We start from the raw sequence: 26,988 nt of genomic DNA on the forward strand, positions 1-26,988 counted from the left end.
TTTTTAGGCTGGATTTGAAGGGTGGGAGGGAAACGTGTATTACAATTAAATCACGGTCAAATATGTTCATGTTGTTGTAGTTGTAGCCCCCTTGCCAGCGATTCTCTCTCTAGTTTAGCATACTCAGCCCGACTCAGCCTGGTTGTTCCTGGCCCTAGAACCACGATTTGTCGGGCCAGAAAAAAGGTGAAAAAGTAGCCCGATAAATTGTGATATAGATGCTGTAGCTATTCTCCAGGGAGCACGTTTTTTTAATGAAATACCTGTATCCCTCTCATCACAACAAGACTCTACACTGTGCAGGAAAAACAATTACATACATGAAAATAACCTTGATGCATGGGAATGAAACACACAAACTATCTTCCGTGGCTATACTGATATGTCACAGAACGGTAAACTACAGAAAAGTAAGTCCAGCGGGGCACACGTTGAATACATATAATACAGTAGTTCTATTATGCCTTTAAGCCTATACGTTTAACCCATCAAAACCCGGACCCATTTCTACTTTTGGGGAAATTAAGGGGAACGTCATTTAGACTAAATAGACCTAAATAGACCTAGAACACATTTCTGACAAGTAACCCCCCCTAGTGTCAAATATCTGAAATGTGACATATGTGTCACATTGGGCTTTAATGGTAAAGTAACTCTTATTTATAACTTCATGAATGAGGATGATTTTTTGGTTTCCATTTGTTTGAACATACTTTAAATTGAATAATAAAGAATATGTTAACTAAATATAATTGAATCAGCTAAATTAACTGAGCAGATCATAATCATATTTGTAATTGTGCATATATGTCACTCCGGGTTTACTGTGAATGTTTAGGGTTAATGTCCCGATGTGACATCAGTGTCACAGCAATATTTATGGCATTTGTTTCATATCAATTTCATCAATAAATGTTTCTACAACAGGTTATATGTAATCAGAATCAGAAAAGAGCCGAAGACAGCTTAATGTTTAACAAATGTCATGTCATGTAAGCATTTTTATTCTTAAATGGCTTGAATGTTAACTTTAGCAACAAAAAACCTTTCCAAATGTAGCTAGTTCTGTCACATGTGTTAGCCTGGCACATGGACATCTTGGACATGTTGTTATGGGAACACAAAAGCAAATGACAAGGACCATAACCCACCAGACTGTTCAGGGTGTGTCACTTAGGGACTTCATGAGATAAAAAAGGCTAAAGCTGTATAAGGAACTTTCCAGAACATTTAAAGTTCATGTGACACCTGTGTCTAAGCAATTCTGTCTGCCTTCCGTGTTGCACCATGAGGACCCACTGATATAAAATGCGTAACTGTCTAAGTTGCAACTATGCACTTTTTGGAGGGCTAAGCGCCAGCTTGACATATTTTTCGCTTCATTTATAGAAGGAAAGACAACAGTGATAGTTATGTTTCAGAATAACATTTATTGGAAATTGTTAGAACAATCTCACTGGTCACCGGCTTGAGCTTCAATCTCAGGATCCATGTATTTGTGATCAAAAGTAGGCTAATATAAAAGTAGTGTAGATCATTACATTTCAGAGACAGTAATATTGTAATGTAACGTAGCCTATTACTTAAAAAAGACAGTAATAAGTAATGTACTGTATTACATTTTGGAAGTAATTTGCCCAACACTGCAGATGATCCAGTCATCTCGATGCTGCTTTCGGGCTGTGAATAAACAACTTGTGTTTTACTTTTAGGCTGTCTGAAGGTATGGACAGCTATCAAAGCTACTATAGATCACATTAAGAACGATGTACAAATGTTTTATATGTATTCAACTTGTGTCCCGCTGGACTTACGTTTCTGTGGTTGACCGTTACTGTGACATATCAGTATAGCCACGGAAGATAGTTTGTGTGATTCATTCCCATGCATCAAGGTTATTTTCATGTATGTAATTGTTTTTCCTGCACAGTGTAGAGTCTTGTTGTGATGAGAGGGATACAGGTATTTCATAAAAAAAACGGGCTCCCTGGAGAATAGCTACAGCATTTATATCACAATTTAATCGGAGCTGATCACAACCTGTCATGAGTGATCCAGTCATGTCGATGAGCGTTCGGGCTGTGAATAAACGACTTGTGTTTTACTTTTAGGCTGTCTGAAGGTATGGGCAGCTATCAAAGCTACTATAGATCACATTAATAACGATGTACAAATGAAAGTCGGACACAAATATATAATTTAAATGATTTATTCAAGTTTGCAATATTTTGAACAGGCATCCACACAGTCACCTACTTTGTAATGTTCGATACCTCCCTGTAAGCGTCACGATATCCACCTCTCACCCACAACCTCACATACGAGTACTGAATGTGCATCAAAGTGATCTTAGGAAGCAGATATAGCAAAAGATGAACGTAAACGACAAACGAGGCAATCGACATGGTGAATCAACAATGGGTCCTCAATGTACACGCCCCGGATTCCTATGACGAAAATAATAGAATGTCGCCAGTTGTCATGACTCACGTTATACTGCAACACCGGCTAACTCGGCGTCATAAAACATGAAAGTAGTACTTGAGCTCCTTGCAGCGCTTTGTTTATGCAGCGCTTTCAGTGAGCTCTGTGCATGAGTTGTGTTGGTGGAGATGTTCCTTCAGTTGCATGTATTTTGGCACATTTTTTTATTTGTCTTGTTTTAGAAGCTGCAGCGCGTTTCTCCTGATATGTGTATTTTGGGACATTGTAACCCGTGTGCCCGTGTCGACCCCCTTTGATATGACATCATCAGGAAAGGCACAAACATTTAACGACACCAAGCAAGTACAAGTAAAAGATTCACAGTTTACATTTGTTATGTTATTTGTTAGCATTTTTATTCTATAAGACGATTAGAATGTGTAACTTTGTCATCTTAGTTCATCAGGTCAAGTTAAATACTTGAGTCAAAACATCACATGACATTAACATGGCTTCCCCCCGGGGAGGAACTCAACAATAATACCTGAAAATAAGGGGTTACAAAACATGGATTGACAAGAAATACACTTTATGTAAAAATGACATGTAATGTATCCTATTTTATGTTGTAAGCAAGTTAATATTTGATATCCCCCAGTTAATTTGAACTACCCATGAGCCTTTCATTTAATATTTCTGTGTGAGACAATGCTACTACAGCAAAGCTACATTTTCTAATCAGATCCCTCTAACGGCCACATTTTGCAAAATTGTTTTCCTTTCCAGTGTAAGTAGTAAAAGCCTGCAGGATTTCCCTCCACAGAGCAAAGCACAGACAATTAGATTTTGTTCCAGTCACATTTAAAAAATATCATCATCACATATAAACATAGTTTTTAGATACAATATAAGTTCACGTACTGTGTAAAGCGAGCAGCTAGAATGTATAAAGGTAAACATGAAGCTGCTTCTGATTTAAGGACATGTGGATGTTTCTTCTAGTGACACTAACATTTTACATGTCTTGTAGAGCTGCACGTTTTTCCATTGCTTATAATCTATCAGAAAATGGTGATAAATGTTGATTATTATTTCTCAAAGCCCAAGAAGAAACCCTCAAATGTCTCGTTTGGTCCACAACTAAAACATATTCAGTTTACTGTCACAGTAATCAAAAAATGCTCACATTTGAGAAGCTGATAAAAGGTAATCATATTAGTTAATTTGTACGATTTTGAGATAAAGATATTTAAATAAGTTGTTTAAAGTCATTTATAGTTGACTACTTATCGATCAACAAAGCCTAAATGCTGTGAAGACAAGAAGGAAAAGGGATTTTTAACTAATAAGTGTTTTTCTTTATTCTAAATTCCTGCTTCCTATTAAGTGAGCATCATGTGTGAATGTGATTTCAATCCATATTGTGTGGCATGTTGTTGCTATGGCTGTTCATAAAAGAAAAAGCTACAAGACAGAGTCATTAGCGCCCCCATGTGGCAGTCAACATGTACAAATATTATCCAAGCTTGATAAAAAAACTGCAATATAAAGAGGCACCAGTGGCTTGAGGTGAGGAATGAGTACAAGGATAAGGTTCAATTGGAGTCTAAAAACTCATGTATGGATATCCTACTTGTTCAGACTCTGGACCGCCCTCTCTCTGTGTGCGTCCGGGTCACGGCTTGTACCAGTTCATGGAGCGCCTGAGAGCCTTCTCCCAGCTCTGGATGACGGGGACGTACTCCCGACTCGGGCTGGAGGCACTGCCGTTGGGAACCCCTTTGGGCAGGAACGCATCGTCAGCTCTTTGCAGCTTCTTCAGCTCCTCTCTGCTGCTCCAATAGCCTGCAGGGAGCACAGAGAACAGAGGGGGACTTAGAAAATAACACAAACACTTAAAAAGGACCTGTGTACAACAGATGAAGGCCTATACACAGGGTTGGGAGGGTAACTTTAATCAGTAAGCTGAGTACCAAAATATAAAAGTAACGCAATCCGATGACTTTCCGTTACTTTTGGATGAACTCAATATCAAATGCAATGCCAATAAATCCAAGGGAAAATACATACCAATAAGATGTTTTTTACCAAAGTGTATTATGTAAGACGACTGAACAATGTGACTTTAGAAAAGTAGAAACCAAGATATCTAGGATCAGAAATGATTGTATCTATAGGAAAAGCTGTCTTTCCTTCAGCATATTCAGGCAGCAGTCTATACAATCAAACACATGAGCACATACTACAGTTTAAAAAAGCAGAAATAAAATCTGAGCTCCGTTTTAGTCCGTTTTACACACAGTTAAAGGTGGGGTAGGCAAGTTTGAAAAACCGGCTTGAGATACACTTTTTGTTATATTCCATGGAATGCTCTTAACATCCCGATAGCAATGAATATCTGAAGTGCTTTGACAAAAAAAAACGTCATCTGTGGAAGCCGTCGTACTGTAAAAAGCACTTTGCGTTCGTGTGTTGGAGGAGGGGCTCTGTGAGGAAGTGGAAGATTGTCTCCGGCTGTGTATTTTCAAATTCTAGCGATCTCGAGCCGGTTTCTCCAAAATTACCTAGCCCACCTTTAATCTCACACACACTATTTTATGAACATAGGTTCACCTACTGAATTAAACACAGAACAAGTGAAGCAAAGAAAGTGAAAAGCATAAAGCAGATTCAGGCAGTAGGCGTATAGATTCACACTTAAAGTATTAGCCTACAGAACAGTACAGCTCACAGAGAAGAGATAACATCTGATCCTTTACAACAAACACTAGATGATCTTTTTAGGTTTTTACTAACATTGTAATCCCGCTAGTTATTCCTTATTTTAGAAATGTAACAGTAATCTGATTTAGTCTTTTTTCAATGTAACTAAGGGAATACAGTTACATTTTTTAGTATCCTGATTACGTAATCCCGTAACATGTAACATGTAACTCGTTACTCCCCTAGCCTGCCTATAAACACATAACATGCTTGGCAAAAGAAACTCATTGTGTTTGCCGATCTTTTATTTATTCAACATATTCCTCACTGATCCACTTCAAACTAATTTTACATTATTATTCAGCCACCCGCTTCTAGCCCGTTGGAAATCAACGGGAACAAATTCATCTCCTGTGTTTGATTTGATTAAGTGCTGACTAATGTATAACAATCTAATTACATAATGTGAATAATTAAATGGAAAATAGGTTACGTAACGGAGCAGCATTTCAGTCGGCTTCTTTTGCAGCTGCCGAAGTAAAAATAGAACTTTTGATCGGAACTTTTCAAATGCAACTCAATGTCTCAGCCACGTGTTGGGATATAAATAGCGAAGGTAAAGAGTAATATTGAAGCTTGTGTGTCTTGTGCTTGACAGGGCTGATTTTCTTTGTGTTTGCTTGTCTCTTTAAGACACACAGCTTCACAAAACTAACAGAAATGCAGGAATGCAAATGTTTCAAATTAACATTCCTGTTGTCCTCGGGTAGAATTTGACCCGTTTTCCTAAATGGTTTTATGTCGAAATAAGGGGTAGTTCCATCTTATTGCCACAAAAATGAATGGTTTCACACTAAGTCATTCAAAAGGAAAAAACAATTGTCACTTCTTCCAATGAATGATAAGTATTATTTAAATCTATTGCATCTGGTGTCATCATAAAAAAAATGGAAATGGTTTGAAAACAGAATCGTGACAAACTTTTGAGTTATTGTATTACACTAAATTACATTTAGCTTTTCTTTTTTTTTTCAAAGCGACTTACAAACAGTGGATTCAACCAACAAGAATGCATTTTTTGTAAGTCGGACTCCACTTATTGTCTTAAAATGAGCCCAACCTTTCTTTGTGCTGCATACAGATTTATTTGTATTTATTTGTTGTAATATTTTATTTACACATGTCCCACCAAGGACATATACCAGTCTGTGATAATACATCAATATATGTTCATTTCATTTTAACTTGATTTTTTAAAACTCAGAATGAAGGCTAAATGTTGTGTTTGAATTGTGTGTATTGAAAATGTATTGTATTAAAGTGTGTGGCAATCCCTACAAAAAGGGAACTGTATTACAGTTACGGGAAAAAATACGTAATCAGATCACTGTTTCTAAATATTGGGTATTTGTAGCAGGATTACAATGTTACTTAAAAACTAAAAAGCTTAATGAAAGGCAGGATTTCCTATAAATAAAATCTCTGAGCAGAGGACACATTTCTGATCCTAAATATCTTGGTTCCTTCTTTTCTAAGGTCACATTGTACTGTTGTCTTACATAATACACTTAGTATAAAACATCTTATTATTGCAGTTGATGGGAAGACAACAAACAGCTTAAAAAGCCTACAGCACAATGGATATGTTATGTGTGAGTGTGTGTGTCTGCGTACCGACTCCAAGTCCAGCGACGAAAGCGGCCCCTAAGCACGACATTTCGTAGTGGTGGGGTCGGGATACCTTTCTGCCAAACAGGTCTGCAGTCAGCTGCATGACGAAGTTGTTGGTGGAAACGCCGCCATCCACCCTGGGACCAGAAATAACATAGCACACTCAATTACACTGCAACTCACTTTACTGTAACGGTATCAGAGAAATATACACCCCGTAATGCATTGGCAATAAAGCTGGACTGCATTAGCAGAGCACACGAGAGTGCACTCTGTTACGTCCAGTTTCCTGGCTGAAATCCAGACATTATATCAGATATTGCACCGTAAGCTGGAATATTAAAAGGTTGTGGGACCACTATGGGAGGTAAACCCCTGTGCATAGGCCTGCCACAAGAATAGCTTTATCCCTTAATGACCATGAATGGATATGCCCTTGACCATTTTTATGACATCGACTATATGTTATCTATATGTTATCATCATATATACTATATGTTATCTGGACATGATCTTGATCTTTTCTGACCTGTAGTATATACTGCCTGTTGTATTTACGTGCTTGTTTACATAAGAATGTAAGAAATGTAAAAGATAATCCAACCCTAACCAACCTTTTAACCAACACGTGGCCAGAATTAACAGCAGGATTTACCTACTGTTAAGCTGCCTTCACATGATCCACGGTTTTCTCCGCTAGTTTCTCCTTTCTCCTTTCCTATGGTATCCTCCTCCCCTGCTAGCTTGAGCCACTTCCTACAGCTGTTATCTGGCTGGTTGCATGTCAGAAGGTCAGTGGCAATCGAGGTCAAAGTTGAAATAGATTGAACTTTGAGAGCGCCTCTCTGTGACATTTCTTGGAAATGTTCAACATGCTCTCTTCATAGGAAAACAACAGCAACGTCTGTTATAACACTGATCATGTGAAGGCAGCTTAAGACTTGAGGATTGCACACAGTTTTGTTTAAAGAGCATGAGTCTTCTTTCTTTATTGATTTGGTTGTGTAGGTTTATTATATTTATTGTATAAATGATCGTACAATACATTTTTTATGTTATCAACTTGTCTTGATATTTGAACATTACCCCACTCATTTTTAGATGAATTGACTTGTATCATAAGAATCAACATGACTGCAAACCTTTTAACGTTGACTTATCGTACGATATATGGACATTACCGCGGCCATTTTTACACTATCGTGTTATAAATACGTTATAAACATCATATGGACCTAACCCTCTTCATTGAGCGTTATGTTTACATGCATGTTTGTTTGCATAGGAATGTCTCCAGCACGTCAGCCAACATGAGGCCAGAATAAACAGCAGGTTGTTTAAACATTAGACTTTGCATAGACGTTGTTGTTCTGAGTCAATATTATTTATTGTTTTGGCGGAGTGATTTTTTTCTTTATCGTATCATACAATACTTGTACATGTCCTTGAGTATTTTTACATGATATAAATGATGTTTTTTTTGTATCTGTTCGAAATAAAGATTGAAATGAATGGTCCGCTTTAAGTACGTTACCTCATTCATTAATTTTAATTGATTTATCCATCGAAATACGGACATGACCAGGGTAGCTTTTACGTGATTGACTTATCGTACGATATATAGACATGACTTCAAGGGTTTTTAAGTTACCGACTTATTGTACGATATGGACAAGAATGATTATTTTCAGGATATCGACATGACCTCGATCATTTTTACATGATCAGTTGATATAACGACATGACTTTTAAAATATCGACAATACATGGACATTACCTCCATTGTTATACGTCACATACTGTATCATATAGGGACGTGACGGGATCATTTTTCCTGACCTCATTATAGCCCATTGAGTGATAGTTTACATAGGAATATCTTCAGCTGAGAGCACATTTTTTAAATTGGTTTGGATAAAGTGGTAAAATAGTTTTTATATTTCATTTATTTGGGATATTAATTTCAATTTTATTCCCATTCCAAATCCAATGTCTGGACATTCTTAAGAATATATATGAATTAGAACATCAGGGAAAGAAACGGCACCTGATCTTTGTGATGGGAATATGAGTTTCCCTCAGGGTTGTGTCATATAGCTGCTTGTTCCTGTAAAGAATAAGAAGCGTATGAGGAGATAATATCGATAAGCATGAAGAGAACGAACGGTAAACAAATCTCTTCAAAGTTTCTCACCTGAAGGCCACAGACTCCAGAATGGCTCGGATCAGATGACTCTTAGTGGTGGATTGTTTGAGGCCCATGAGGGAGGCACAGGCTTTGGGATCATTCAGAGGAGCCTTTGGATACATTTATACAAAAATGTTACATTTCTAAAAGTGAAAAACTGACCTGGTAAGAACAAAAAGGAAAATAAAATCAAAATGGTCCAAAGGTCTATGCATTAAACACACAATAAGTCGTTTTCTGCCACTAGAGTGTCTCAATCAAACCAGAGGAACAGAGTTAGGTGGCGTTGTGAAGTAGCGTCGGTTACAATGAAGGACTCTTGTCAGGATGATTTTACAGGAAGCCGAATTGTCCTCAGATGTCTCCTCCTGTGCGGTAATTCAAACCGGTAAAACACTAACTAAAGCAGTATGACGCTAAAGAAAATAAGTGTTTCTCCAGTCCTATCTGGCTGGCGCTTAAATTGCTTAGCAGGTTTAAGACTAAAATCCTTCATCTGGTTAAAATATATAGTTAGAAACCACCAGGATCTAAAATCCTTATAAAAGTCACTTTATGAATTCAGCTTTTAAAATAGTTTAGAACATTTGGGGAAAAGTAACTACACAACTTACAACTAAATATATAACTAGGGTTTTTTCTAGACATGTATATGTGGAAATGTTACCTATTTGACCTTTAAAGTGAAATGAGCCTCTGGTCAGATAGAGTGCAGTGAATTGTTTTACATGGTGACTGTGTGCTTGTCTTGATTATACAACCATTTAAAGAACATTTGATTATGTCATGACGTTTATACAAGCTATGAACATCCAGGACTTACAAGGGCCAGTTCACAATGGAGGGCAAAGGAAAAAAAGAGACACATGACCATGTTACAGAAAGACAAAACAAAAAATAAAAATAAATCCATGCTCATATCAGTTCAAATCTATAAATGCTACTGTAAGTACATGTGTTGTTTTGCTTTATTGCTGTCATTTGTACACACGTGTTTATAAAAGTACATAGATTTGTATTTGACATTATCACACAATAGTCTACCTGCAGGCCGTTGAAGGAGGGAACGAAGCACACTCCGTCTGAGTCACTGACACTGTAAGCCATGTCGCTGGTCTCCTGGACGTCAGAGAAGAGCTCTGCAACACACACACAGCTTTCACACACACCCTCTGAATCTGTCACTCGCTAATATATTCAGTGTAAGGAAGATTTTCTCTCAAACGTGTATCATTTAGATCAGGGGTTTTCAAAGTGTGGGAAGGAGAGCCTCCCCTCAGAGAACATAAGAACTACCGCGCCCCCCCTCCCAATTATTATTGCTATTATTATTATTGTTGTTGCTATAATGCAGGGCTATTCAATTGCATTTCAAAGAGGTCCGGTAAGAGAACATGTCATTACATGCTCTGTTTTCGCTGTCTACCTTTCTCTTTGTTGAGCACGCCATTTGAAATGACTCACTACTGTTTCTCTCTTCTTGTCTCGTCTCTGTGTGTGTGGTTGATTCTATCGCGCTGACTCACTGACTGCACCCATTTGATTGGCTGAGTAGCGTCACCTCCTTAAAACATTAAACAATAACTTTTTTAAACATTTGTATCTTTAAACATTTTTAACATTTTCAACATGGTGGATAAATCCTTATATGCTCCCGGCAACACACTGAACGTCAACTTTGCCTCCTTATTACACTCACCCCTACTTTAGTGGGAACAATGAGTCTGCGTCTTTGATGCGCACAGGCGGATGATGTGGGGAGGAATAAACGCAGATCATCCTCTGGCTGCAGCCTTGACCGGTACTTGCTTTTGATCAAAGTGGGGGGGGGCCTCGCTGCGTGGAAACGGCCCGCTGAACTCTGTCGCCTGTCAGCGCAACTAAATGATGCCGTTTAAAAACATGAAAAATAAAGGGCGTGCCGGCCGTCAGCGAACCGAGCCAGCCGCCAACGGCCCGCTGACGACCAGCCGACGACCAGCCGTTCTGTGATTTTCCAGAACACACAGATGGCCAGTCCGCCCCTGGGTGGAGGTGAAGGGAATGAGCGCTTTCACAGCCTCCTTGGCGAGGTGGGGGAACTCGGTCTCCACAGACAGCCAAAAGTGTGCAAGTGACACACTTTACTCGTCTTTTTTTCTCACGCTGCGCCTCCCCTGAAGCTTTCTGGCGCCCCCCCAGGGAGGCGTGCCTCACACTTTGAAAACCGCTGATTTGGATGATTCCAGCATTGTGTTTTTGTCCTCATGTATGGACAAAGATTCATTACACAATATAAACGTGTTCATCTTTCTTTAAAAATGTTTGAAAGCAGCAGTTGTTATTAAATAAGTCAGAGCTTGACTACACTTAATCACTGGGTAATTGCAAACATGTTGCTCTACTCTGAAATGCATTTAGTTTGTACCATTAGTTTCCCTTTGTCATATATCTGAGGTGTTTATTAGGTCTTAATATTAGTTGTTTTTTTAACTTGTAAATGTTTCTATTTGGATCCTATACATTAAATCAGACACACTTTATACACCTCAAATTGGGAAACTGTTTTGTCACTGCAGCAGAAAGTTAACAAGTAGTTAACACAAGTTAAGAATAGACCAAAATACAAATAAACAGTACATATAAATACTTTAAAAGTAGAAAGGATGTATATCAATAGAGTATCTAAAGAATGCACAATAAACAAATTCTGAATAAATTAGAATACTATTTAATAGACAATTCTACTACAAACACAGAAAAATATAAACATATGATAGTAACTAGACATTGTAAAAGTAATGCAAGTTGTCATTTCCTGTGTTTAGTGTCCCTATTCTAAAGCTTCTTATACTGTAGCTTATGGGGATGTCCCATTTCACATGTCTCTATCATGTCTTATGAGTGTATTTTAAACTGTTTGTGAATCAAAATGAATTGAATATAAACGTACACAAAAATAATAATAATACAATTAAAATAAGTTTGAACTACTGACCATAACTCCTTGCAAATAACATGAAATAAATAATAATCAGGTGTCTCACCCAGCTCCTGAGCCCATTTGATGGCGGTGCCTGTGTCCGCTGCATTGCCCTCGGCCAGGTACACCACCTCTGAGCCGATCTTCCATCCCACCAGAGGATACAGACCTGGGGACAGACAATAGCTTTGTCGGTATGGATACATTTAGACAGAGCACTGACAACTTTAGGAGGACCCATTTGAATTTGTGGGAATTATTATTATTCTTTTCCCCATGAAATTGCAGTTGTAAGGGCCTAAAGTTGCTTTCTTTTTGAATTTAAATTAAAGTATTTTGTGTTCATACGTATAAAAACAAAAGTGATACATATAACAGGACAGAAAGGACACACTACTCTTTAACTCACAATATGTGGTTTTCTGCCAATAGGGGTTTCCTCAATCAAAACATCAACAAAGTACAGCTTAAAGGTGTTGTGAAGGAGCGTGGAATCATGTCTGTCGTTTGGTCAGCTTCTCACAGATATGGTTTCTTAATTCTTCATTGTTCAGGAGGTTTTACCAGCAGCCAAATGATCCGCAGGTCTGCTCATCTCAAAACAGACAGATATACTACATACACCTACAGCAGTTATCCACACAGACACGTGCTGCTTATCGTATGTATGCGTATCGTATGCGTATGTATAAGGGTTTTCTTTCTATACAAATATAGTATGAGGGCAGTGCTGTGGCGCTGATCTTGTATAAGATATATCAATTCTCGCAAGAACATGACGCCTGCATACAAGATGGCGCTGCAAACTCAAAACATCGCGACGTCGGAGCTCTGTAAAAACAAAGCTGTCACTGCCGTCCGACCGTCTATTTCACACGATTTTCATAGTAATCATACAGTTTTTGATGAGCAGAAATATTGTTTTCTGGCATCACTTTAACATTTTACAGGCGAAAATTGGCATTTTGGTATGAGGGCGCACGCCGAAAGTAATACCTGAGCAGTTACCCGGTTTGAATAAAAGCCTGATGTACACACATTCATAATCATATCAAATTGTAATGAATTCCCTGAGAAAAATTCAATAGTTTAAATAGAAAAATATGCCCTTAACAAAAGTATATTACCGTATATTTTTTGGGCCAGAGAGTGCATTTATTGGAGATAGTGTTGAAAGGGGGAGATAGAGGGGAGGACACTGCCTGGAACGTTCTGCGGGCTTAGAAGTAGAACTCGTGTACTTGGCAGCGGACACTGCATATGGGCGTCAGCTCTAACCACTGAACTATCCGGAGGCTCAGGGACAAATTAAATGTTATTCCTCCATTGTGTATATATTGTAAACTAAGAAGATCCAATAACTTAACCCAAAAGGTACAATACTTAAAACACTTTTCCAAAGTGGAGCCACAGAGGGAACATTCCAACAGTTTGTCCTTGCTCTGGAGTAGATGGAATAAATAATGTTGTGAATATATTTTGCTTCACCTGCTGACGATGTATGTGGTGTATTCCCGGTGTTGATGTCCACGAAGGTGCCGGTTCCCATGGTGATCTTGACATCACCAACATCAAAGCAGCACTCTCCAAACATGGCTGCCTGCTGGTCCGCTATCTATATAGAGACATGAGTATGTTGTTAAAAGAAAATGTTTAGATCTAAGGCCATCACTGTTACAGAAAGCAGGGCCTGTCTCCAGCGGGATTTGTCATGTTTTTGCCCTCAGAAAACCTGTGCTGATGATTACCAATAACTTGGCATAAGTTCCATTTTACAACATATGGCGGTGACATGAACTTGGACACGCTGGCGTTACTGGAATGCAAATGTTGTAATAAATGTTTCTAATTACACTTAGTGACCTTAGCCACTCACCACTGACATGATGGGGATGGGCAGACCGAATATGGACGGGTCTGTGTATCCAAAGTCATAGCTGGAAGCATGGGGAGAGAGCAGAGACAACACATACTTTAACACTATTCATTCACAATCTTAATAATGTTTTACTGATCACAAACAGATATCCTTTTGATAGTGGACATTTCCATAAATTGTATTTAGTACAATATGCTGACTCTTGTGCAAACAGAAATGTTCTTTTTTTCCAATGAAAAATAAAATAATCAGACTTTACTCTATGGGTGAAATGTGAATGTTTATTTTGAGTTGAAGAACTTTATCTACCTTATTTGTTTTTTCAGCCTTTTGTAAATTAATCATTTTTATGGTCAATAATAGATTACAAAATGTCTGGGATTATTGAGTTTGATTATTATTTGCTTTTTTTTGTGTTTTATTTTTAATTCTTGAAAACATGTCTTGTATAAGTATTTTTAGCCTTTTAGCCTGCAGACCATTTACATGCACAAAAACCTATAGAACACACTACAGGAAGCAGAATAGGGTCTCTTCGAAGGTAATGGTTAACTCACCTAGTGTTTTCTACTTTGGGGAAAATAGAGAGAGGTATAGAAACCATAGAGCTGAGAAAGCCACTCCAACACATCTGTGAAAAAGGTATATAAGATAAAGGATGTGAATATTTAAACCTCACACCAAAACAGAAATAAACAGTAAACAAACTTGACAAACATCACACCTGGTAGGCATCGAAAATTCCTGTAGAACTGGCATTGGAGTAATCTGTGGCATGGACTTTCCCTGAAACATAATAATTGTCACAGATGACACATCACATAATCGCTCTTCAAAAAGGTACAAAAAAAAGGCCTTTTCCCAACCCCTCCTTTCCCACAGGAGTTAAAGGTGACATGTCATGCTTTTCCGGTTATTACCCATCCCCTTGTGTGTTATGAAGGTTTTAAACTTTTTATGCATGTAAACGGTGTGCAGAGTCAAAACCCTTAAAGTACACCCTGCGAGTAAAACTCTAACACAGAAAATACCTCCTCAAAACGCCTCGTTGGAGATACGTCATTGTCCATTTGATTCTTCCGGGTACATCATGTCATGTCATCCGTACCCGGAACGAAATGGACCAATCCGTGGAGCCGTTACGAACGTCCGCGGAGCCGTTACGTTAAGCCCCCGCTGATTGGTCCAAATTGACCAATCCACGGACTTCCTCACACACTCAGTGCAGGCAGCTCTGCTGATGTCTCCTCCCTGGCTGCAGGCTGATAACAGACAGTTGGGATCGCGGCGAAATTCTCTCTGCAGACCCATTCTCTCTGCAGACCCATTCTCACAGCGTTTATCAACCTTTTTCTTACTCAATATCAAGCCACACTTATTGTTTTTACTTCGGCTGTGACTTTGTGTGTGCTCAGGGTGAGTTTGGCTGTGTTTCGCTAAACAAGGAAATCACACCTCCACGGAGCTCAGCGCGATTCACAACGTCCCGACTGGTCCCGACTGGTCCCGACCAATCGGAGCACACTGGGCTCACAGGGAGGGGGGGGCAAGAGCTGCAACGAGCCGTTTAGTGGAGAGAGTGAATACACGTACTTTACAGAGATGCTGTATGCGAAACCAATGTGAGTTTGGAACATTGAACAATGTAAATCTATTCTAGTAGACCTCAACAATGGAATTATGATCAGTGGAAATGGCCATGACATGGGACCTTTAAATGAAAAATGTTAGCCAATCAGTGATGCAATAGGATTTGGAACAAAGAACATTCTGTTGAGGATTTAACGTCCTATTCTAGGTTCAATGGAAATACAATCCACAAATGATAGATGACTGTACTGTTCTTATGAGAATTGTCAAAAAACAACATTCATATGTGCTTCACTTAACACGCCACACCCACCTTTGGTGAGTTTGAACAGCAGCCAGGTGTCGATTGTTCCAAAGCAGCAGTTGCCTTTAGTTGCCGCCTGACGAACCTGGAAGAGGAACGAAATATGATGAGGGTGAAAGAAATAAAGAACAAGGAAGGACTGATAAAATAATCCAGCCGCTCCCTGTGTGCTGGAATGTGGAATATGAATCCCTTTTGACAGAAACAATGAAGGAGGCTGGCTCTAGGTTTGATGTTCTGTCAGTCACTGGATTAAACTGTCAGCTCTTCACACGCACACACACACCTGCTTGTAGTGTGTGAGGGCCCAGACGAGGCGGAAGGTTACATGTTGAGGGGAGAAGACGAGACGACTTGCTGACAGCAACCGTTTCTGTCTAGTGAAGAAGTAGAGCACCTTCATCACGCCCTGGATGGCCTGCAGTTGTCAGAGATAGAAATGGCATTGCATACATAACAAAGGAACATGATTATCAGCACTGATACTGTTGTTGCGTGTCAAACATTTGTATCAAGGCTGCAATCAAATAGTTAAAAAAGTTCAATGATCTCATCTCCTTAAATGCACGGTTCAAGTTTCAAGGCTTTTATTGTCCTTCGTACATAGCTACAGTTATGTCGATGAAAATCTTAGGTCACAGGCTCCTCCAACAGTGCAACACAATAAAACAGATAAAATAGTGCAAGTAAATACAAATAAAATAGAATAGAAATAGTGCAATCAGAGTCTATATACAAGTAATTGGAATATGATATATTAGATAAATAATTTGTAAGTTGCAAACAGGTGAATGTTATGGATGTTCTAGTTCAGGTGTTTAACAGTTCACCCGGAAATGGAATATTCTATTCCGTATCTCAATTTGATACTTCCTTTAGTACACTATACCTTGTACACTGTGAACACTTGCAAAGTGTGGGTACAAATGGGTAGTTTTGTCTCAAATTTTGCAAATCTGCTGTGTCCTCACTAGAAGTGACGATTGCGTTGTTAGCTTGTAGGTAGCTAGCTAGCATTGTTGCAAATCATTACAGACTGCTCATTTAACCTATTTAAATTAACAGTGGCCTCCTTTCCACACTAGTATTGTGGTGCTCTTATTAAATAGTGAAAAATACGCACATATATTAATATAGCTGTGTTCACCTGAGCAACTGAAATTGTGGTTGGTTGTGCCACTTTTATTGGCTAAAATGGCGATCGTTGAGTGTGAGATCGGAATACTGATCCACATTCAACTTCATGCACTCAAAATAGCTGATCTAAGTACAGAAGTATGCAAATTGAGACACAGCACTAGTCCATTAGTACGTGTATGCATCCTACTGAGTGGTTTTACTGTTAGCAGGTATATTTTGCTAGAAAGAAAAAAGTTTCCTAAATGAATCTGATTTCAACAAGTTATGTGGATTATAGGCAGGGCTGCACATACATGCGCACCTCGGCCAAAAAAAGAGCACCGGGTCATTTGAAAAAAGGCGCATTTGCGTACCAACATTGAGAGAGAGGGAGAGAGAAGGGAGAAGAGAAAAGAGAGAAGAGAGAAGAGAGGAGAGAGAAGAGAGAGAGAGAGAGAGAAAGATATTTGCGAGTTGCATATGAACTCAGGGCCGGCCCGTCGCACTGGCGTTTATTTTCGCCTAGGGCGCCAGATCTGTGGAGGCGCTGCGCTGGCAGTTCTGGGAGGGAAAAAAACATTTTTGACCGTTGGGGCTCATCCTAATTTTCAGCCTTGATGTAACAACATTCATAATTAAGTAAATGTAACACCCTTTTCACCCCGGTTACACGTTTCATTCGCCCTGTACGATGGGCGCTGTAAGTGATGTATTAGAACGAAATCTAAAATGAAAATTGTAAATAAGCAATCTGTATGTAAAAAACCACCTGTATGTAAATTGTAAATAAGCCATCTGTATGTCAAATATGTCTTATATGTCTTAAATGACATGATGAATTGGAAATGGGGGACCCTGATGTAAACAAGACGAAAGTCTTTCTCTGGTCTGCATCCCCTTAACAATTGTATGTTTTGAGCTGTACTGTATTGTACCCAATATACAAGCTGTTAATAAACTTTTCAATCAATGGAAATGGGGGATGTTGGCTTATCTGGCGCCCGCAGCTCACAGCCAAAGTGCGAGTGAGCGAGGGAGAGAGGGAGGGTGCACCGGTACCGGCGCTGTTGTTATTAGAATCTGGTGCTAGCTGCTCTAACGGATATAAGAAGAAGATGTTTCTACAATAATGTGGAGGGAGAGTCCTCTCCAGTCAGACTGAGAGGCTGATAACTACAGCTCAGTGAGGTAAGGACTCTGAGTGTTTAGATAGTTCACTTTAGTCTAAGTTCAAACGGTTTGGTCACAATTTATGTAAACACATATTTCCAAGGCACTCCTTTATAATTATTGGGATAAACAGGTTTTAAATCATTCCAATGTATACTATAGGACAGTAACCAAAAATATCCTTTAAAACTGGACTTTCGACCCAAACCCAGCTGTTGACTTGTGGATGCAAGCAGCTAATCGCAGACTCAACCAGAGAGAAAGAAGAAGGCCTACATCATCAGCTACCATGTCTGACAGAGAGGAAGACAGTGAGGAGAGCAGTCAGGAGGGTAGTGATGACAGCTTGTATTACTGGTCGTGCTAATGTTGTCTTGTGTTCGCCTCTGCATGTGTGTTCTGTGTTCACCTCTGCATGTGTGTTCTGTGTTCACCTCTGCATGTGTGTTCTGTGTTCGCCTCTGCATGTGTGTTCTGTGTTCACCTCTGCATGTGTGTTCTGTGTTCACCTCTGCATGTGTGTTCTGTGTTCACCTCTGCATGTGTGTTCTGTGTTCACCTCTGCATGTGTGTTCTGTGTTCACCTCTGCATGTGTGTTCTGTGTTCACCTCTGCATGTGTGTTCTGTGTTCGCCTCTGCATGTGTGTTCAGTGTTCACCTCTGCATGTGTGTTCTGTGTTCACCTCTGTGTGTTCTGTGTTCACCTCTACATGTGTGTTCTGTGTTCACCTCTGCATGTGTGTTCTGTGTTCACCTCTGCATGTGTGTTCTGTGTTCGCCTCTGCATGTGTGTTCTGTGTCTCTGGTGTTCACCTCTGCATGTGTGTTCTGTGTTCACCTCTGCATGTGTGTTCTGTGTTCACCTCTGCATGTGTGTTCTGTGTTCACCTCTGCATGTGTGTTCTGTGTTCGCCTCTGCATGTGTGTTCTGTGTTCACCTCTGTGTGTTCTGTGTTCACCTCTACATGTGTGTTCTGTGTTCACCTCTGCATGTGTGTTCTGTGTTCACCTCTGCATGTGTGTTCTGTGTTCACCTCTGTGTGTTCTGTGTTCACCTCTGCATGTGTGTTCTGTGTTCACCTCTGCATGTGTGTTCTGTGTTCGCCTCTGCATGTGTGTTCAGTGTTCACCTCTGCATGTGTGTTCTGTGTTCACCTCTGTGTGTTCTGTGTTCACCTCTACATGTGTGTTCTGTGTTCACCTCTGCATGTGTGTTCACCTCTGCATGTGTGTTCTGTGTTCACCTCTGTGTGTTCTGTGTTCACCTCTGCATGTGTGTTCTGTGTTCACCTCTGCATGTGTGTTCTGTGTTCACCTCTGCATGTGTGTTCTGTGTTCACCTCTGCATGTGTGTTCTGTGTTCGCCTCTGCATGTGTGTTCTGTGTTCACCTCTGCATGTGTGTTCTGTGTTCACCTCTGCATGTGTGTTCTGTGTTCACCTCTGCATGTGTGTTCTGTGTTCACCTCTGCATGTGTGTTCTGTGTTCACCTCTGCATGTGTGTTCTGTGCCGTGTGTCTGGCAAATAAAGACCGGTTTATTTATTTCATTTTAAGGATGAGCACCAAGAAACATCTCCAGGTGCTCCTTTGAGAACCAGGGCAAAAAAGTTATATGCACCCCTGATTATAGGTCATCTTGTCATGGTTCTTTTGAAAGAGACATTGCTGTTGAGTTTTTCAAATATATAGAGTACGCATTTGAGTATATATACTATATACTACGTGAGGCGACGTTCCGTTGGCACGTGTTCTTTGGCGTCAGTTTGGTGTGTAGAGGCTTAAGACTCACCGTCATTGTGCAGGATCTGTTCCAGGACTTCACCAAATCTGCAGCTCTCTGATCCTGCCAGCTGATGAAGTTGTGGAAAGGAATTCCCGTTCTCCTGTCAAATTGAAAGTGAAAGGAACATGTGTTTTACAGCCGTTGTCTTTAAAAGTGAAAACGGCTTTATTGGATGTAATTGGATTTATTCATGATTATTCACCGGTCCCATGTTGTGAAAGTGGCTCTTTGAGTTGAGATGCCCAGGGCCTCTATCTGACGCATGTGAACTCCGGCATCTACATGAGCAGAGCAAAACAATCATTAAAAGAGTTGCGCTGGGGAATAGGGAATAGGAACCGACGCACAGGGATTATTGTGTGCTTTCTAAGGACAGAGACAAGTATACCCTGTACATAAATGGGTTGGGTGAATTGGGTAAATACATGGTAAGTGTTCTGGGTTTAATATATTCCTTAACAATGCCAAATAATTACTTCAGTCAGCTATTCAAATTTGGAAAAACCGGCCAGCTTAAAGTGTCCGGTTGGTTGTGAGCAGCCTTTCACATTTCAATATGTAATCTTATGTGTGATCCATTCAATTAAAGGACAGGATACCCTTATTAAGGATGTTATTTATTGCAGGGAGGCTTATTTGATTTTATTGAACAGTAGCCAGGTCGATTGTACTCAAGGAACCGGCAATTCAGTGAATGTTTGCCAGCCTTTCGCTTTATTTGCTCTCTTTGAAAAAATAAATACTACATATAGCTGAGACTACCAGCATACCAGAGGACGTGAGTGTGGCAGTGTTTACAATTACAGTCTTGTTTTATTAACTTCTATATAAATTAAGTTCAGTTGATATGATGTGTTATTATTAATCATCAATTGATTGGAAGGGGGGGGGGTAGTATTTTATTTTGTCTGTGAAGCACTTCAAGTTACATTTTGTTTATGAAAAGCGCTCTATAAATAACGTTTCATTAATTTAACACGCATTTGGTTAGCAACATATTCACCAAATACGTATTGCAGATATTAACATGTAAAATGAATCACATCCAGTCTATCTCCTTAGTATGTGTGGCAACAGGACATTGTGAAACTGTACCTTGCACAGCTCCCTTGACCACAGTGATAAACCCTTCCCATATTGCTTCTGGGTCCATTTCCACATGTCCTACCTCTGGATACAAGGGGACCACCTGAATCACAATCGGGAAAAAAATATTCGGTTTAAACGCTTTGTTGTATTGGTGAATAATATAAACAAAGCAAAAAAAAATTGAAATAAAAAAATCAAGAAACATAAATAGAATGAGAATAAAAGTACAAAAATAAAAGTCAAAATACTATTAAAGATGTACAATATATCTGAATACGTAGTTTTGGATAAGTAGTACTTTTGTAAATTAAAAAAAATCAACTAACATAAATAAAGATCACAAGACAACTACACAAAATATAAGAAATCTGACATTTCCGTTGTTTACATATGTATCTGAATTCAAATGAAAGAGCTGTGCAGTTTTTATAAGTAGTTTTGTGTAGAATGCTTAAAATTGTACAAAGAATGTGCGAAGGTTAACAGACTTAAGTATAAATAATATGTACAGATAAATATATCGTTAAACATGTAATGTATCCTTGATAACATATTAGCAAAAGAAAACAGAAAGTCCAGCACCAAAATAATCTAGGTATGTGTTCAAGACATGTAAAGCGAGAAATAGATGCATACCATGGTGGAGCATGACCCTCGGATTTCTGCCTCCTTGTCATAGACATGACATCTGATCGAAGTAGTCCCGACATCCACAGACAAAATGAAACTCTCCTTAGTAAAACCGTTCCTGTGGCTCCCCATGGTGAACACTTCTTTCCTGCTTGTCCTCAAACCATTCCACCACCCTCCATGGTCAGCTCGCACTGGCCCTGTTTACAGACTGGGAGCTTACGTGTAACCCGAACTTCGGACCGCAGTTTATTCGAAGTCCAGTTCTACCTGTTTGAGACCAGTTTCAATGTAAGGCAAGTTTATTTTTATTTTTATATAGCAATACGTTTTTTTATATTGTAATAAGTGTCCTGTCTAAAACCACCACAGAGAGGTGTGTCTACAATACATTTCCTAGATGGCATGCTTCAATTAAAAACTCACATTGATTAAGTATAAAAGAAGCATTAGAAAAAGTACATCCAAGACACAATCAGGGCTAAAATATTTAAGTATAAAAGAAGCATTAGAAAAAGTACATCCAAGACACAATCAGGGCTACAATATTAGTTAAAAGAGTCTAATATTAGTTCTAAAAGAGTCTAATATTAGTTCTAAAAGAGTCTAATATTAGTTCTAAAAGAGTCTAATATTAGTTCTAAAAGAGTAATTACAATGCTACTGTGTGAGTTGTACAAACACATCGATAATACACAACATGTACAAAATAAATGCTCTTACAAGTTATTCTGCAAGTCAAAGTAATACTCAGTCAGTCCCGGCGGCAGACATACGTCTCTGGGCGGGCATTTGATTTACCAGCGAGGCAGAAAGCACGTGCAGCGGCCTGCTTGCGCACAGAGCAGGAGTTTGTGAGAGAGCCGGTGTTGTGCCGTAGATTGAAGCCCTGTTCGCGGGGACGCGCAAACGTGACGTCATCGCCTGTATTGAGCGTTCGTCTAGTTTAATAAACTTTTCTCTCTTTTGAATGATATATTTCCCATCAGATTAAACAGCAAACGGCTGAATAAATAATGTGCATACAATTGCGAGGAGGCTCGTTTTAAGGACACTTTTCAGATCTGTCACAATCTTCGTATTGGAACAAACTTCCGTTTTTGAGTGCAGTCCCACTCTGTTATATTCCTCCTTCCTACAGAACAGACAATGACAGGATAATATGTCATTTGTCAATAGTCCTATTTCTTAAAACCTTCTCTGTTGTTTAAGTGTCTGATAACCACGAATAGTAAGCAATTATATGCAGAGACGTGCACACATAGACTCTAGGTAGTGCTTGAGCACCTGCCCGTTTTGCCCTCTTGACAGCAATGTGCCCTTTTGAAAGTTCGTTTTTTACAGTTTTTTTTAATTGATTCTTTACAGTGTACTGTATGTGGCTCATGGTAACATCGATCAATTCTGGATTAAAAGCTTCTAATATATACAACAATGCCCCAAATGCGCGTTGTAATTTTGTCAGACATCCCCACACGTGCCCCGCAGCCCCTCCCTTCCCTGCTCTCAAAGTGAACGCGCAGCGCGCAGAGCTGACAGTCAGACAGGCCACGGCGGGTGTGTGGTGCAGCAGCACGCAGCAACACGATTAAAAGTGCCCTAGTGACGACCAAGTGAGTAACCACCAGGTAACAAATACAATGAGTGTATTGTTTAATCCCCTAAATCAGATGCCAAACTAAACTATACAGGGTTCGTACGGTCATTGAAAACCTGGAAAAGTCATGGAAATTCAAAATGCAAATTCCATGCCCTGGAAAAGTTATGGAAAACAATATTTTTCCCAAAGTTTTGGAAAAGTCATGGAAATGTAACTAAAGTTGCGTCAAATATAATTTACATTTTATCTAATCGCCGAAATAATCTGCGGTCGCGAGCTGTTATGTGCCATCATGACGCGCATGGTGTTATTTTTTAATATATGAAGCGCGAGCTGTGTGCTCGAGTCTTCTTGCCTGTCGGCTGAACTCTGCTGCTCCGGGATGAGGGTCAGCTACATTATCTACGGTGCGTTCGTTAACTGTGCGGAGTCACTGTGGCACAGACTGAGCCGCTGGTGAACAGCTGTTAGAACAGGCCGTTCAGGTGTTCAGAGCAGAGCGGCAGAGCGTGATGTGAACTGAAAAGTTTTTCTGTCGCAATATCATTGTCACTATCTGCTAACGTTAGCTTTAGCCTTCGCTTTCTAATAGTTTTTTTCATAGGCTATAAACAGAGGTGGTATAAGTATAGAGATTGTAGGCTACTAGAGTAAAAGTAGAAGTACTCAGATCTTGTACTTTAGTAGAAGTACTCAGATCTTGTACTTAATAAAAGTAGAAGTACTCAGATCTTGTACTTGAGTAAAAGTAGAAGTACTCAGATATTGTACTTGAGTAAAAGTAGAAGTACCACAGTGTAGGAATACTCTGTTACAGTAAAAGTCCTGCATTCAAAATGTTCCTCAAGTGAAAGTAGAAAAGTATTATAAAAATACTAAGAGGCATGAAAATACATTTTCAAAATGCTCAACAGTGCTGCCAAAATTATAAACTGACTGCTACACAATTAAAATAAATGCTTTTATATATTTCTATTAGATGTAACTCTTTGGCGTTTCTGTTATTATTAACGGCTGCTTTAGTTGCTCTGACTGCTAAAATCCTCTGTTCCTCATTTTAAAGCCGATATTCCGTGGGGTCGGGGGATCGGATCCTTGTCACCTTTTTCATACCTGATGAGTTTGCATCCCTGACTACAGTTGCTTTAGCGTGTAGAAGCTAGTAAGCCTACTATTTGATTTGTTTTAGATAGGCATCTGCATCAGACAGCATATGGTTATTGAAATAAATATATATGCAATTACGACATACAAGATGTGCCTTTTAATAAATCTCACACTACTAAGGCAGCCGGCGGTTCCACCAGGGGCGTCAATCCCGGGGGGGGGGGGGGATTTCGTCCCCCCCCTAGCTTCAGATTGGACCCCCCCTAAGTCATTTAGAATAATACAAATAAATGTTAAAATAATAATTGTTTTGATAATAAATCAGTAAAATCAGGCAAAAATAAGAATTAAATAACATAACCTTAACCCCGAAATAAAGTAACCGAAAAGAAACTAACAAAATCCGCCATTATCCGGCAAATTTTTGCGCACAATTTCGGAGCGCACAATTTCGGCGCGACCGCCACGACGACTCAGAAGGCGCCCTTCTTTTTCTCTTGAGCACCTGCCCCTATAAATTTCTGTGCACGCCACTGATTATATGACAGTAATGATATAACATATGTCAGACACGGTGTTATTTTCAATCAAGCCTAAAAGATAATGTGTTCCAACTGGCTTCACTCACTTGAATTGCTCCTTTGAATGTAATTTTCCTCTGTGGTTTCCTACTCAACACATGTTTGTATTGTAATGCCACTCATATTTTATTATTTATTGTATTTTAAGGTGACATTGAATGCTTTGAAAAGTGCCCTAAAATAAAGTGTATTATTGATCTTATATCTGTGCCTATATCACACTATTAATGTTACTTATTTTACAACTTTGTTCAGGACAGTCACAACTTCACCAAAATCACACTGGTGCTTGCTGTCCCCCTCTAGTTTATGCTCACCAAAGCATTTCACTCTGGGCCCAGCAGGTACAAAAATAAAGAGGGGCTTCCATATCCGGCAGTGCAGTTGTTAGAGCTGCCGGATTTTGAAGCGCCCCCTGTAATTTTGGCCAGGATAGTCACGACACAGACTCACCAAAATCACACTGGTGCTTGCTGTTCCCCTCTAGTTTGTGCTCACAAAAGCATTTCACTCTGGGCCCAGCAGGTGAAAAACTAAAGAGGGGCTTCAAAATCCGGCAGATCAGGTGTTGGTGCTGCCGGATTTGGAACCCCCCCCTATATCTTTGTCCAGGATAGTCACAACTTCACCAAAATCACACTGGTGCTTGCTGTTCCCCTCTAGTTTGTGCTCACCAAAGCATTTCACTCTGGGCCTAGCAAGTCAAAAACTAAAGAGGGGCTTCCATATCCGGCAGTGTAGTTGTTAGAGCTGCCGGATTTTGAAGCGCCCCCTGTAATTTTGGCCAGGATAGTCACAACGTCACCAAAATCACACTGGTGCTGGCTGTTCCCGAGCAGGTACAAAACTAGAGAGGGACTTCCAAATCCGGCAGCACCAACACCTGATCTGCAGGAGAAATACCTGCTCTGAACATGTTATGTAGAGAACAGTGCAGATCTTCCCTATTGACACCAGGATTAACCTAGTCTAAAATAAGGAACATTAATAGTGTGATAGAAAATGAAATGTAATGTAATAGAGGCACAGATATAAGATCAATAATACACTTTATTTTAGGGCACCTTTCAAAGCATTCAATATCACTTTAAAATACAATTTAAAAAAAAATAGTGGCCTTACAATACAAACATGGGTTGAGTAGGAATATATAAAAATGATATTCAAAGGAGCAATTCAAGTGAGTGAAGCCAGTTTGAACACATTATCTTTTAGGCTTGATTGAAAATAACACAGTGTCTGTCTGACATGATCATGTGATATCATTACTGTTATATCATTGCTTACTATTCGTGGTTATCAGACACTTAAACAACAGAGAAGGTTTTAAGAAATAGGACTATTGACAAATCACATATTATCCTGTCATTGTCTGTTCTGTAGGAAGGAGGAATATAACAGAGTGGGACTATACACTCAAAAACGGAAGTGTATTCCAATACGAAGATTGTGACAGATCTGAAAAACGTGTACTTAAAACGAGCCTCCTCGCAATTGTATGCACATTATTTATTCAGCCGTTTGTTGTTTAATCTGATATATCACTCAAAAGAGAGAAAAAAGCTTAGAAAAGGGTGAAAACGGCGAACGCTCAATACAGGCGATGACATCACCTTTGCGCGTCCCCGCGAACAGGGCTTCAATCCACGGCAAGGCTTCAACCTACGGCATAACACCGGCTTGAGAGTCAATTTCTCTTCAAAATATAATTGATTGCCAGCCTCCCTTGTCCCTGGCTGGCTTGCTAGCTCGTTGGTAACGTAACTTATGTCTTCTAATGTGCCTGCATCTGGCGCTGAGTTGCCATACTTCTTTCATGAACCACTTCCTGATATCCATTGTTGCAGATAAATAGAAATGATAATAGCCAAACTAACCTAGCAAGAGTCAACTGACAGGCTGCTGTGCCGCTGAAACACATCACCGCTGATAAGAGCAGTCAACCGTGTCACGTTTAGGTGCTAACGTAAGCTAGCTTTAAGAAAAATCACATTTGAGCGGTTACCTGCTTCGAAAACACTTCCAACTAGGTTTTCTCTCTGCTAACATCTTTCCCCTGCTGCTACCCAATAGTTCCCAAATGTGTGCAGTGCTCACAGCAGAGATGCCCAAACACTGGAGAATATCTGGCGGCGGGGGAGATTCCGTTATTTGTTGTTGTGCATACGCCAAATGAAATGAAATA

The 26,988-nt window shown here is 39.6% G+C and overlaps 1 protein-coding gene across 3 annotated transcripts; it reads right to left on the bottom strand.

Annotated features, from left to right (window-relative positions):
- Nucleotides 1-2,818: 2,818 nt before the first annotated feature.
- On the bottom strand, nucleotides 2,819-26,975 carry gk5 (glycerol kinase 5). 3 transcript variants are annotated; one of them, XM_034215279.1, is made up of 18 exons: nucleotides 26,809-26,975; nucleotides 22,239-22,344; nucleotides 21,522-21,785; nucleotides 20,892-20,985; nucleotides 19,999-20,074; nucleotides 19,803-19,896; nucleotides 16,008-16,139; nucleotides 15,731-15,806; nucleotides 14,552-14,613; nucleotides 14,385-14,458; nucleotides 13,825-13,885; nucleotides 13,437-13,563; nucleotides 12,013-12,117; nucleotides 10,031-10,125; nucleotides 8,993-9,096; nucleotides 8,846-8,905; nucleotides 6,802-6,935; nucleotides 2,819-4,269 (listed from the first exon to the last, which is right to left on the bottom strand). In XM_034215279.1, the coding sequence occupies exons 3-18, from the start codon at nucleotides 21,645-21,647 to the stop codon at nucleotides 4,100-4,102; spliced, it is 1,590 nt and encodes a 529-aa protein (XP_034071170.1). In that variant the 5' UTR covers nucleotides 21,648-21,785; nucleotides 22,239-22,344; nucleotides 26,809-26,975; the 3' UTR covers nucleotides 2,819-4,099. The 3 variants fall into 3 exon arrangements, with proteins under 3 accessions (XP_034071170.1, XP_034071171.1, XP_034071172.1); XM_034215280.1 differs by lacking the exon at nucleotides 22,239-22,344; XM_034215281.1 differs by lacking the exon at nucleotides 22,239-22,344 and having other exon boundaries at nucleotides 26,901-26,942.
- Nucleotides 26,976-26,988: the final 13 nt, after the last annotated feature.

Source organism: Gymnodraco acuticeps, unplaced genomic scaffold (genome assembly GCF_902827175.1).
Source record: "Gymnodraco acuticeps unplaced genomic scaffold, fGymAcu1.1, whole genome shotgun sequence".
Lineage (NCBI taxonomy): Eukaryota > Metazoa > Chordata > Actinopteri > Perciformes > Bathydraconidae > Gymnodraco > Gymnodraco acuticeps.

Excerpts from the sequence above, each read along its gene's own strand:
- gk5 (XM_034215280.1), bottom strand. The coding sequence starts at position 21,647 with ATGGGGAGCCACAGGAACGGTTTTACTAAGGAGAGTTTCATTTTGTCT. Across the intron at positions 19,897-19,998 it reads ACTTTCACAACATGGGACCG|GAGAACGGGAATTCCTTTCC; the intron begins GTGAATAATCAT and ends TCAATTTGACAG. Across the intron at positions 6,936-8,845 it reads ATTCCCATCACAAAGATCAG|GGTGGATGGCGGCGTTTCCA; the intron begins GTGCCGTTTCTT and ends TTCTGGTCCCAG.